The following is a 10,327-nucleotide window of genomic DNA, read 5'->3' as shown; positions in this document are numbered from 1 at the left end:
CATATTTAAATAAAACTTTTAATATTTAGCAACACCATCCTTTAGGACTTTATATTCACTTGTAGCAATACACAGTCTATAATACATTTTTTTTTTCAAAGAAAACACTGCTTCAACCTACTCCATCTATTAACTCAATCTGTATGTCTTATGGTTAGAAGGACCGAGGTGGGGGCAGTAATATCTGCTGCTTAATCATCAACACGACAGATGCTTTGATCTTTAAGCCTTGTTTCAAAATTCAAAATGTAGTTTCATCATTATCACTTCTGCTTCAGCCCAGTCAAAAGATTTAAGTACTCAAGTTTAAATTCTAAGGTACAAATGTTTACAGAAATCTGGTATAATTGTTCACTGCAGCTCACCAAACACCATAATAGAAACCTTAATAGTTCTGTGTAGAACGTCATTTGCAGATGTGAATCTTAAGTAGTGATGCCACATCAGTTTCAGGTATTATTACACAGTGTTTGGGACTTCTAAGACAGAATATAATTGTTTTTGCACGTACAGTAAATGTTGTTGAGGACTGTCTGCACTTTAGGCTAGTCCTGTGTAAATAGACCCGTTTTAGCGCTTCCATGGCATAATAATATGGCTGTGCAGCAAACACATGAGAAAATTGAAGGAATTCCTCTCAAAATAATCATTGTTAAAGTTGCACTGGCTCGTTTAGGCCTGTTTCAGATTATCTAAATGGGTCAGCAAGTGCAATCGTCTGCGTGGAAACTTTGATGATTTCATTTTCAGTCATATAAAGCTTCACGGTGAAGGATCAATGCCAGATTTGATCAAATTCACCCAGCGCCCAACGCCACCCACAAAATGCAGCGGTTGGAGAAGAATTTTGAGACATTCTTTTAAGATCAAACCATCTGTGGATTCTCGTCCTCGTCTGTGAATTTACGCGAAGGTGGTTGAGGTTCGTCTTCTCCTGTGTCTTGTTTGTCCCTCTCAGCCTCCAACCAGCTCTGTGGGACGATCATCTTCTTGGGCCCGTGGGGTGGTGGACCCAGCAAGGCTTCAATGTCACTGTAGTTCACCACCTCTCGTTCTAACAGAGCATTGGCCAGCTGGAAAGACAGACCCCAACAAGGTGTGACTTAGAGCTGAACACAACAACCAAAATGTAAGACAGAAGTGTTGTTCTCAATGATGGCAAAAAACCTGCCGCCCTAAACACACACAATTTATGATCAAAGAATGAACGACTGACCAGTGTCAGCTTGTCTCTGTTGTCAAGTAGAATCTTCTCTGTGTGCCTGTAAGCACGGGCTATCAACATCTTAGCCTCCTGAAAGAACAACAAGTGCTGTCAAATCTATATTTAATGACATCAAACATTCACTGTGTTCTAGGTCAGGTTAACGGCCTGCTGAAATAAAAGCAAAAGTTAAATATCAATACTTTAAGGTTGCAACTCATGTCAACATTCACAGTGTACTAATCTGGTACAGAGAACAGAGAACTAGCCCAATTTGAGAACCCACGTGGTCCATTTGCTGCTGCAAGCCCTGGCTGAAAGGACGGCGTCCAACGGCACCTTGCTCTGTGTCTGGGAATGAGACCTGGCCGACGCTTTCACACATGCCGTACTGCTTCACCATGGAGTAGGCCACACGCGTCACCTTACGCAAGTCATCCTGAGCTCCTAGGGATACAGAGAGAGTATACCGCAATCATTGTTTTTAACTGTGTGGCTAGTTTTAATGCACATTATACTATAGAAGGTGTTTATATTTGGATGTTCAGCAACAAACTTTATAGGGTTGAGTGTTAAACAGAGCTCAGTAGGAAAAAAAATCATTTTAATTCAAATGCAAAGGTCGGCACAAAGCACTAAAAGGCTAAAAGGCTGTCCACATCAAGAATGATAATTATAATGATAACTATATAGTTTTAAAAATCCACAACTACAACGACAACAGTGGAGAATGATATCATTGGGATCACTTTCAGAGCGATGTGATGAATGATAGAAACAAGCCAATTAAAATCCATCTAAATGTGTCACGCCAGATGACAGATGAGAAGGATTTTTGTTTTCGAATATCATACTGACATGATGTGACTGTGTTTATGTTCTGGTGTTCTGCACAAATCTGACGCCAGGCCATCTACTCTGAAGTGTTAGGGTTTTGAGGTATGAGTAAGTTATCTGACAGCAATCAGAGGGATAAGTGAGAAGCGTTCATATATTGACATTCGTGGGAGCAGACTGTAATCACAGTGAATATACAAAAGATGGAGTGTACCTGATGTAACCTTGTTAAAGGTGATCGCCTCAGAGGCTCTTCCTCCCAGAGCCATACACATCCGCTCAAACAGCTGCTCCTTGCTGAACAGAAACTGCTCACGAGGTAAGATCTGGACAAATCCCAGGGCTGCGTTAGTCCGCGGGGCAATGGACACCTGAAAAACACACCGCAATCGGTGATATCAACAAAATAATTGTTAAAAATGGAAAAGGAATTGAAGATGAATCACTGCTAGTTATGTTAATTGGCTGTATTAGGAGTGTTTTCAAGGCCTTTCTATGTGTCCGTCCATATTGTCCTAAGATTGTTTTAATTGTCTATTGTGTATTATCAAGTCTGCCTGCAGTGGCTTGTTCAACAGCATAAAGGCTAACAGTTTGTACTCATTCATAAATGTACCAAAGCTGGGATCGTTGATGGTCCATCTGGAAACCAAAAACAGTCAACGTGTTAATTGGGTGCTCCACATTTAACACCTTGTTTGACGTCCTGCTCCATCTGGCTTTGACACATAATGTCAGATGTGTGAATGTCCAATGTAGCAAATACTCGACGAGGCAGATCAGCAGAGAAAGAATAAAAGGCACCAAGATAATATGCTCAACCTTGAGATAATAAACTGGTCCTCTATATGAACTGCCAGAACCACTAACAAAGTGGAGTAATGACAGATGACTAAAAAGATAATTGGGGAAAGTGAAAAATTGTTAGACACAAAGCATTGGCAGAAAATTGGTCGCGACTTTGAGTGCTCATCTTAAAGGTTCTATTCAGATATGGGTCCAGACCTTTGAATCTGCCCACTTTCCCGACTAGAGTATGACTGGTTGTTTTGCAAAGCACAAAAAAGACAAAAACAAAAGAAAAACAGCCCCAAAGAAATTTAAGGGATGCATTTACAATACTTACATAAGGGCCTACGCTACTATCACGGAGCAGACATGCAGGAGTGTGTTACCTTCATGACTGCCTCTGTGTGCTCAAGAAGCCATCCCACTAAGGCATGTCCGGACTCATGGAAGGCGACCACCCTCTGCTCCTCTTTAGACAGGATCTTACTCTTCTTTACACTCCCTGAAAACACAGACACATAGGTTTGTCAGATTTTGTACGTCAGAAGAGTGGCAAACTGAAACATATATTATGTTGTTTTCCAAAATGCAGTGTTTGCATCATTGTACCTGCTATTACTCTCTCCACTGCATACTCAAAGTTAAAGGTATCGATGGACTTGTGCCCTTCTCTGGCAGCATGCAGGGCGGCTTCGTTACAAATGTTAGCAATGTCTGCACCTGTGGAGACACAGCGAGTTGGCAACAGAGTGTTCAGTGTTCAGTGTTGCGTTGTCACATCTAAAGAAGTTTCATGTTTGCTGATCAAGAGCTTGGGTTTATTCATTGAGGCTGGCCATTATTTTGTTATGGCCACGGATGTTCATAGATGAAATGAGGACAAAACACTAAATATGCATTTATACCACTGAAGCCTGGGGTGTACTCAGCCAGACGCAGAGAGTAGAAATCAGGTGGTTGGTTCAGTTTCAAGATCTTCAGGTGTTGCTCAAAGATCTCCTTCCTCTCCTAGGAGACAATAGCAATAAAAACAAAATAAAAATGAAACAAACTAGATTCAACTGACAAAATCTGTCTAAACCTCCTTCACAATTACAATTGCTTGTTGTCTTAATATTATGTTTGTTTGCTTGAAAATGTATAATGGAACAGCTTAATGGGATACCAATTTGTTGGGAAACAGCAGCTTTAAAAAAAAAACTGGTTTGGTCAATAACTTACAACGGTGACAGCTTAAGAAATTACTTTATTTCCTTTAAAAAACATTTTATAAAACTAGTTTGAGTTCATCTCAATTAAGGTCTCTGGCAGCTGTTGAGTGCTCTACTACCTGCAGTGTGGGCAGATCTATAAAGATGTGCCTATCCAGTCTGCCTGGTCTCATGATGGCATTGTCCAAGATATCTGCTCTGTTGGTGGAAGCAAGGACAATGACGTGGTCTGTCGTTCCCATTCCTGCAAAAGAATAAAAGTATCATTATTCTGTCAGAAAGGTCTGCATCTGATGACAACAAACTGCTTTGGAATCCCACATTTTACCCACCATCCATCTCTACCAGCAGCTGGTTGAGGGTCTGCTCCTCTTCAGTATTGGAGAAACCTGACATGTTGTTGGAGCGCTTCTTTCCCACGGCATCGATCTCATCAATGTAAACAATGCAGGGTGCTCGGCCCCGAGCTTCCTTGAACAGACTCCTTACACGAGCAGCACCCAGGCCTGCACACCAACGCCATATAAGTTAGTCAAAAAATGAGGAGTAACACACAGCATCTAATCCATCTTCAGACAATCACCTGAAGGCTATAACGCCTTATTCAACATGCACATTCTCCTTTGGGGTGGTGCTGGGAACAGATCCCCAGTCAGGTTCAACATAAAAACTCAACACTTGCTCCCGCACTCACTTGAAGCTCTATATAAATAATAAAACTGGGTCCTGATGAAGGTCAGTAGGCCGAAACATTAACCAATTAACCTGAAGGCTGCTTTATAGAGGCTGAGCAGTGATGACTCAAATCTACAATCACAACATATTTTACCAATAATTTGAATTCTTGCCGTGACAGAAATTTGGAGATGATACTTACACAAACAACATTTTTATAAACAATCATTAGTAATGTGTACATAATAACCTGGAAAGTAAGCATTTCTCCTATAAAAAGATGGATTTCTTCAATAAACGACAGAATATCCCTGCACTAACACAGGAACAGCCATTTAAAGTCCGCCTCCAGACACATTTCAAAACATGTTAAAAATACTATTAATCATAAAAAAAAAGTGATTAATAAAAGTGAAAAGGCTCTGGAAGCACATCTGCTCTTTCTCCCTCGATGAGACATTCTGGATCTGGCCTGGCCCCGCCCACCACCACTACTCATGCTAGGTTGAGACTCTTCGGTGACTACGATCTAGCTTCTTCCCATGACCAGCGTGCATCAAGATGGCTAGAAACATCGGAGAAATTCCCCCATAGGCCAACAGGTGACGGGGCAGCGGAGCCTCTTTTACGGATGGCGGTCTTGCAGAGCCTTGCGAGCGGATTGCCGACTCACAGAGCCCTGCAGGTGGATGCCACTGAGTCTGGGCTGCTCGCCCTCCACAGGTGTGTGGCCTACTTGCAAAGAACTGTGAGCTTGCCATCTGCAACTACAGTTTTGGCATCCTGAACCCGGCTTCAGTCAGACCCAGACTAAGATGAGGAGCCCGCGTTTGTTAGCTTGTTACTGGCAGTGGCCAACAGCTATGATGGCAGTGTTTTTCCGCTCTCTGTGCTGGAGGCTTCATGCTTCTATGTCACTGTTTTAGACAGTGAAAGGTTTACAGTTTGTGACATTCCAACTAAAGCTTACCCGGGATACGTTTGAATCTCTGATTTCAGGGAAGTATACAGACATCTCCCCTTCCGATAGAGGAATGTGAAAACACCTTTCTAGTGACTTTGCTGATACAAGTCAGTATAGTCAAGTTCAGACGTTTTAGGGAAATAAACATACACATTTTTGAGTGGAGGGGGACTTTAATATATATATTATAATATTATCATAACCAACTTTATCTACCCTCATATATCAGCATTATGTTTATGTATGCTGACCAACGTCATGATATATTAATTGCTGGTGCTGTATTTACATACCTCCAATGACTTCCACAAACTCAGAGCCAGCCATAGCCAGAAAGGGCACTTGAGCCTCAGTGGCTACAGCCTTAGCCAGCAGGGTCTTCCCACACCCTGGAGGCCCAAGCAGCAATGCACCCTTAGGAACCTTGGCTCCCAGCTGGAGGTATCGTTGTGGATTCTGGCAACAAAGAACATCAGCGTGGTAAGTAATAGACTGCAATGGGGAAGTTAAAGTTTGACTCATGTGTGATTTGGATTGTACACGCAAAGAACTTCCAGAATCTATTAGATTCACCTCGTTCTTAGATTACTAAATTGGGATTGAATATTCAATGTGTGCTTTACATTATCAAACATGGCGAAAGTACTATACAAGACCAACATAATACGGTCTGGAGTCTGGTTTCTTACCTTGAGGTAGTCGACAAATTCCTTTACTTCCATCTTAGCCTCATGCATGCCTGCTACGTCTTTGAAACTCACACCTTTACCCGACTTGCCGTCCACAATGGTGAACTTGGCCATCTTGAGCTGATTCTGTTGGGTCCGATGTAATATGTAATTAATACAATAGTTAAATCATTAGAATACAATAAAAAACCTATATTTGTGTCCCCAAAACAATTTCAGTCAAAAGCAACTGTACTTGGTTATTTGTCAAGGAAGACGTTTCACCGAGACACCACTTATCTCCAATTTACAATGCTGCCCTTCCATCCCTTCCCAGGAGATTCAACAATCTAACCTCAAAGAACAACTGTTCACAAATGGCCTCCTGTGGCTCCAACAACTGTCGTTAAGACTTAATAGAGCACTAACGAAGTCGAAACCTTCTTCCAACCAACGACTGTCACTCTAACGACGGTCATTGGCACTTGGAGCAAAAATGGTTCCAGTGACATCATCGGCCTTGTGAGAGGTTAAATACCTGGATCTCCACACCAGATAGTTGGACCAGTCCCAGCCTGGTCATTTGTGTACATGAACTGATGAAGCCTCTTGGATGAGAGGTGAAACGTCTTCCTAGACAAACAACCAAGTCCAGTTGCTTTTGACTGAAATTACTTTGGGGATAACGATGACCTGGACAAATGAGAATATTCACAGGCCTAAATTTGTGGTTTCACTCACAAAAGCACTGAAGCCGCCTTCTCTGCCACCCATGCCTGCTAGTCGTAAGACATACCAGAGAATAGCCACACCAATAGCAGCCATCCCCAGAGCAAAGACTGCACTGCAAAGTGAACAAATGAAAAAAAGGCTGGCTGATTAATACATTTTTTTAAATTACAATGAGACATCGTGTTAAATAATCATGATCTCAATATTGACCGAAAAAAAAAAGAGTTGTTTGCCATTTTGATCGGTCTAACGTTTACATAGATATACCAGTCACAAACGTACCAACATATTTTAAGAAACCATTTGTTTATTATGGTGACAACACGTTATTAATGGACGTTTCGGTTCTTTATGCAACTTCTAATGAGAAGAAAAAAAACACATTGATAACTTAATGGATGTGTTTTTTTATTGACACATCCTTTTACTGTGCATGATGATAGCCTTCCTTCAAATTGCTCATTAAACCTCATAAGTTGATTATTTTAAAGTCTGCACTGCAAAGTTCATGTACTTACTTTCCAAAGAATCCAGTGCGTTTGTAGGACACCTGTATTCGGTCCTTAGTGTCAATATTTAGTTCTTCTTCAGCGGCTCTCAGCTTCTCCTCAAATTTGTCAATGTTGGCAACCTGCATTCTGTACATGAGCGCCAGCCTCTGCAAAGCAAGAGCAGGAGCATGAGCAGGATATGAGAAGTTACTGTGCGCATTTGCTGTAAAAGATATTATGCTTATTGTGTGTTCACATTAAATTCTGCATGACATACAGGCCTCCCAAAGATAACTGCTCCAGGATGAAGGTAGATTTCTACAATGTCACTCTCAGGAACGACCTGCACACGGGACACCTCTCCCTTGGCCAACATCTCATTGGCAAAGTCATTCCAAGAGATGTTACCACCACTGGTATTAATGGAATTCAGCAGGCTCATGATGAGCGCTATGATGAAGAGGGTCCGCAGACGCTCTCGGTACATCTGGTCCTCCTGCTCACGACGTTTCTTCTCCTCTAAAAGGTGAGGCAGATGGTGGAGGAAGAGAATTAAAAGGATCAGAGTATGAAATTAAGCAGCTAGCTGTAGTGTGGTGATTAAACAGACATGTGTCAGTCAACTAAAGGAATTCATCAGTTACCTTCATCTTCTTGTGGAGTTTTTCCCTCTGGTCCATTACTTTTGTTTTTCTCTTGCTTTGACTGAGATGTACTGAAGAAATTTATTGCCCCTGAAATCAAAGAGTGTTTCATCATCAAAGTTGTGAGCAAAATATTAGATCATAAGTATAAGTAATAAGGTTGATGAATCTAAGTGTTTACCTAATATATTTACCAAACCAACAGGGTTCCTCAGCAGGTTGTTTCTGATTAAGTCTTTGTGAATTCCTACCATGCCAGGACCTAAGGGTCTATGGAGGAGACTCTAGAATGGGAACAGTGGGGTGAAGTATTATTTTTCGACAAAATTTCAGAGAAAATTTGACAGAGAGGATGCAGAAACAATTTACTGTAGAACTTAATCACAATCCAATGAATTTACAACTGAGTAGAAGCAGTACACAGTGCTCTAATTTATAATGAAAGGACTACCATGGTAGAATAATTTAGTGATAGCAATGTGGGCTGCTGCGTTCGCCTGCATTATTATATTATACATTATACACATATTATATTATACAGGTGTCCACAGGCAGTTCCGTGTTACTTGAGACGCCTTTTTAAGTTCAATAAACTGTCCTTTGTTTGTTATTATCATTGTGTATTTTTTGTGACGTAAATTGAGTGGGAAAAAGTAGTATCAGCTCCACATATTGGTTTAAGGAAATCATCTGTCCGTAAAATCGGTATTGGCACTAAAAATCTTCATACCGGTCGATCCCTGGAATAATAATAAACATATCCAAAGTGCTTTGTAATTAATTTTGAATGGAGGGGACCTTAAAGACTGTTGTAATGGGTGCCAATTGCTGTCAAAATTCTCATTTTAAGTGCTGACTCTATTGCAAATGAGCCTGTGAATGCTCTTATTTGTCCAGGTCATCGTTATCCCCAAAGCAATTTCAGTCAAAAGCAACTGGGCTTGGTTATTTGCGAATAGAAATGACTAATAAAAACCACTGACATTGTTTTACATATTCTGCCTACGAATGCAGAATCTCATTGTTTGTCCTTCATACTCCAAAGGTGAGAGGCTCCTGGTCTCTATGGTTACGACGGCATTACTACAGTTTATTTTCCCACATTATACTCACAACTCATATCACGAATTGTTACCACTACCAACCATGATTACAAGCCGAAATCTGGCGTTGTATTGTACCTTCCAACTTTAATGTTTAGATGTATTGTTCGACTTACCGGAATGAGTTTCTCTGGCTCACTTGTAAGTGTCCGCACTGTTTTTGAAAGAAGCGTCTTTCTGACATCAGCACATCTGGACAACACATTTCTAACACTAACGCTGGATGTCGGCTTGTCGGTCAATATATGAGAGTTTCGTCTTGACAGTGTCCACAATAAACCTGTGCTGTATTTTCTACAAAGACCTGTACGATGCTGCAAATACAACAACGCCGACATAATGCCCTGTATGACTGAATGCTGTTTATTACTTGAACAGTTTAAATGTCATAGCTATCCGTTTACTGTTACAATAAAAAGTCTGTGTTTTAACGCGTTTGTTTACCCCCCAAATGCGCTAAAAGCTAGGTTGCTATGTTATTCAACCGTGCAGCCGAGCAAAGATGTCAGCTCGAGATCAACACTGCAACTATATAACCCCGGATTTCCTGCGCACGGAAAAAAACAGCAAAAAACGGTACGTGTTTACTGTCAATTTGATTAAATCGTTATTGTCTTACTGCCATTACAGTGAGGACTGTTTTTCTTGTGTCCTGAATATTAAATAGTACAGTTTTACACATCTCTTAGGCTTTCAAAACATCTTTGCCTCAAATGTTCAACTTTAACCTTTCTGGTTGTTCTTCAAGGACTTTCTCGCTGCGCAGACATTTGCGCAGGAATACAATAAACGCCGCAATCTCCAGTCTCTCTCTCTTATTCCAGTCAGTGATTATGCAGTTATTTTAACTAATTTGTTATTGCTGTTAAATCCTGCCCACTTTTTCAAATAAACATTGAAAGTGTACACTGCATCACAGAAAAATCCGCATTTCTTCTGTACTAGGGGACTGCGCACTGCACACATAAATATTGTTTCTGTTTTATACAGCTGCCCTTAATACTGCGCC

At 40.9% G+C, this 10,327-nt stretch overlaps 1 protein-coding gene across 1 annotated transcript; it reads right to left on the bottom strand.

Annotated features, from left to right (window-relative positions):
• Nucleotides 1–9,758, bottom strand: spg7 (SPG7 matrix AAA peptidase subunit, paraplegin). The gene is made up of 17 exons (XM_083940772.1): nucleotides 9,435–9,758; nucleotides 8,397–8,499; nucleotides 8,216–8,305; nucleotides 7,849–8,090; nucleotides 7,599–7,738; nucleotides 7,090–7,192; nucleotides 6,370–6,495; nucleotides 5,974–6,136; nucleotides 4,374–4,547; nucleotides 4,161–4,285; nucleotides 3,736–3,838; nucleotides 3,440–3,550; nucleotides 3,217–3,332; nucleotides 2,256–2,412; nucleotides 1,491–1,651; nucleotides 1,217–1,294; nucleotides 1–1,073 (listed from the first exon to the last, which is right to left on the bottom strand). The coding sequence occupies exons 1-17, from the start codon at nucleotides 9,654–9,656 to the stop codon at nucleotides 867–869; spliced, it is 2,421 nt and encodes an 806-aa protein (XP_083796898.1). The 5' UTR covers nucleotides 9,657–9,758; the 3' UTR covers nucleotides 1–866.
• Between the last annotated feature and the right edge of the window lie 569 nt (nucleotides 9,759–10,327).

The sequence above is a fragment of the Echiichthys vipera genome, assembly GCF_963691815.1.
Source record: "Echiichthys vipera genome assembly, chromosome: 1".
Lineage (NCBI taxonomy): Eukaryota > Metazoa > Chordata > Actinopteri > Perciformes > Trachinidae > Echiichthys > Echiichthys vipera.
This window is presented reverse-complemented; position numbering and strand designations above follow the sequence as displayed.

Coding starts and splice junctions, on each gene's coding strand:
- spg7 (XM_083940772.1), bottom strand. CDS start 9,656: ATGTCGGCGTTGTTGTATTTGCAGCATCGTACAGGTCTTTGTAGAAAA. Junction 8,500..9,434: donor AGCCAGAGAAACTCATTCCG/GTAAGTCGAACA, acceptor TTCCCATTCTAG/AGTCTCCTCCATAGACCCTT. Junction 3,551..3,735: donor GTACACCCCAGGCTTCAGTG/GTATAAATGCAT, acceptor GTGTCTCCACAG/GTGCAGACATTGCTAACATT.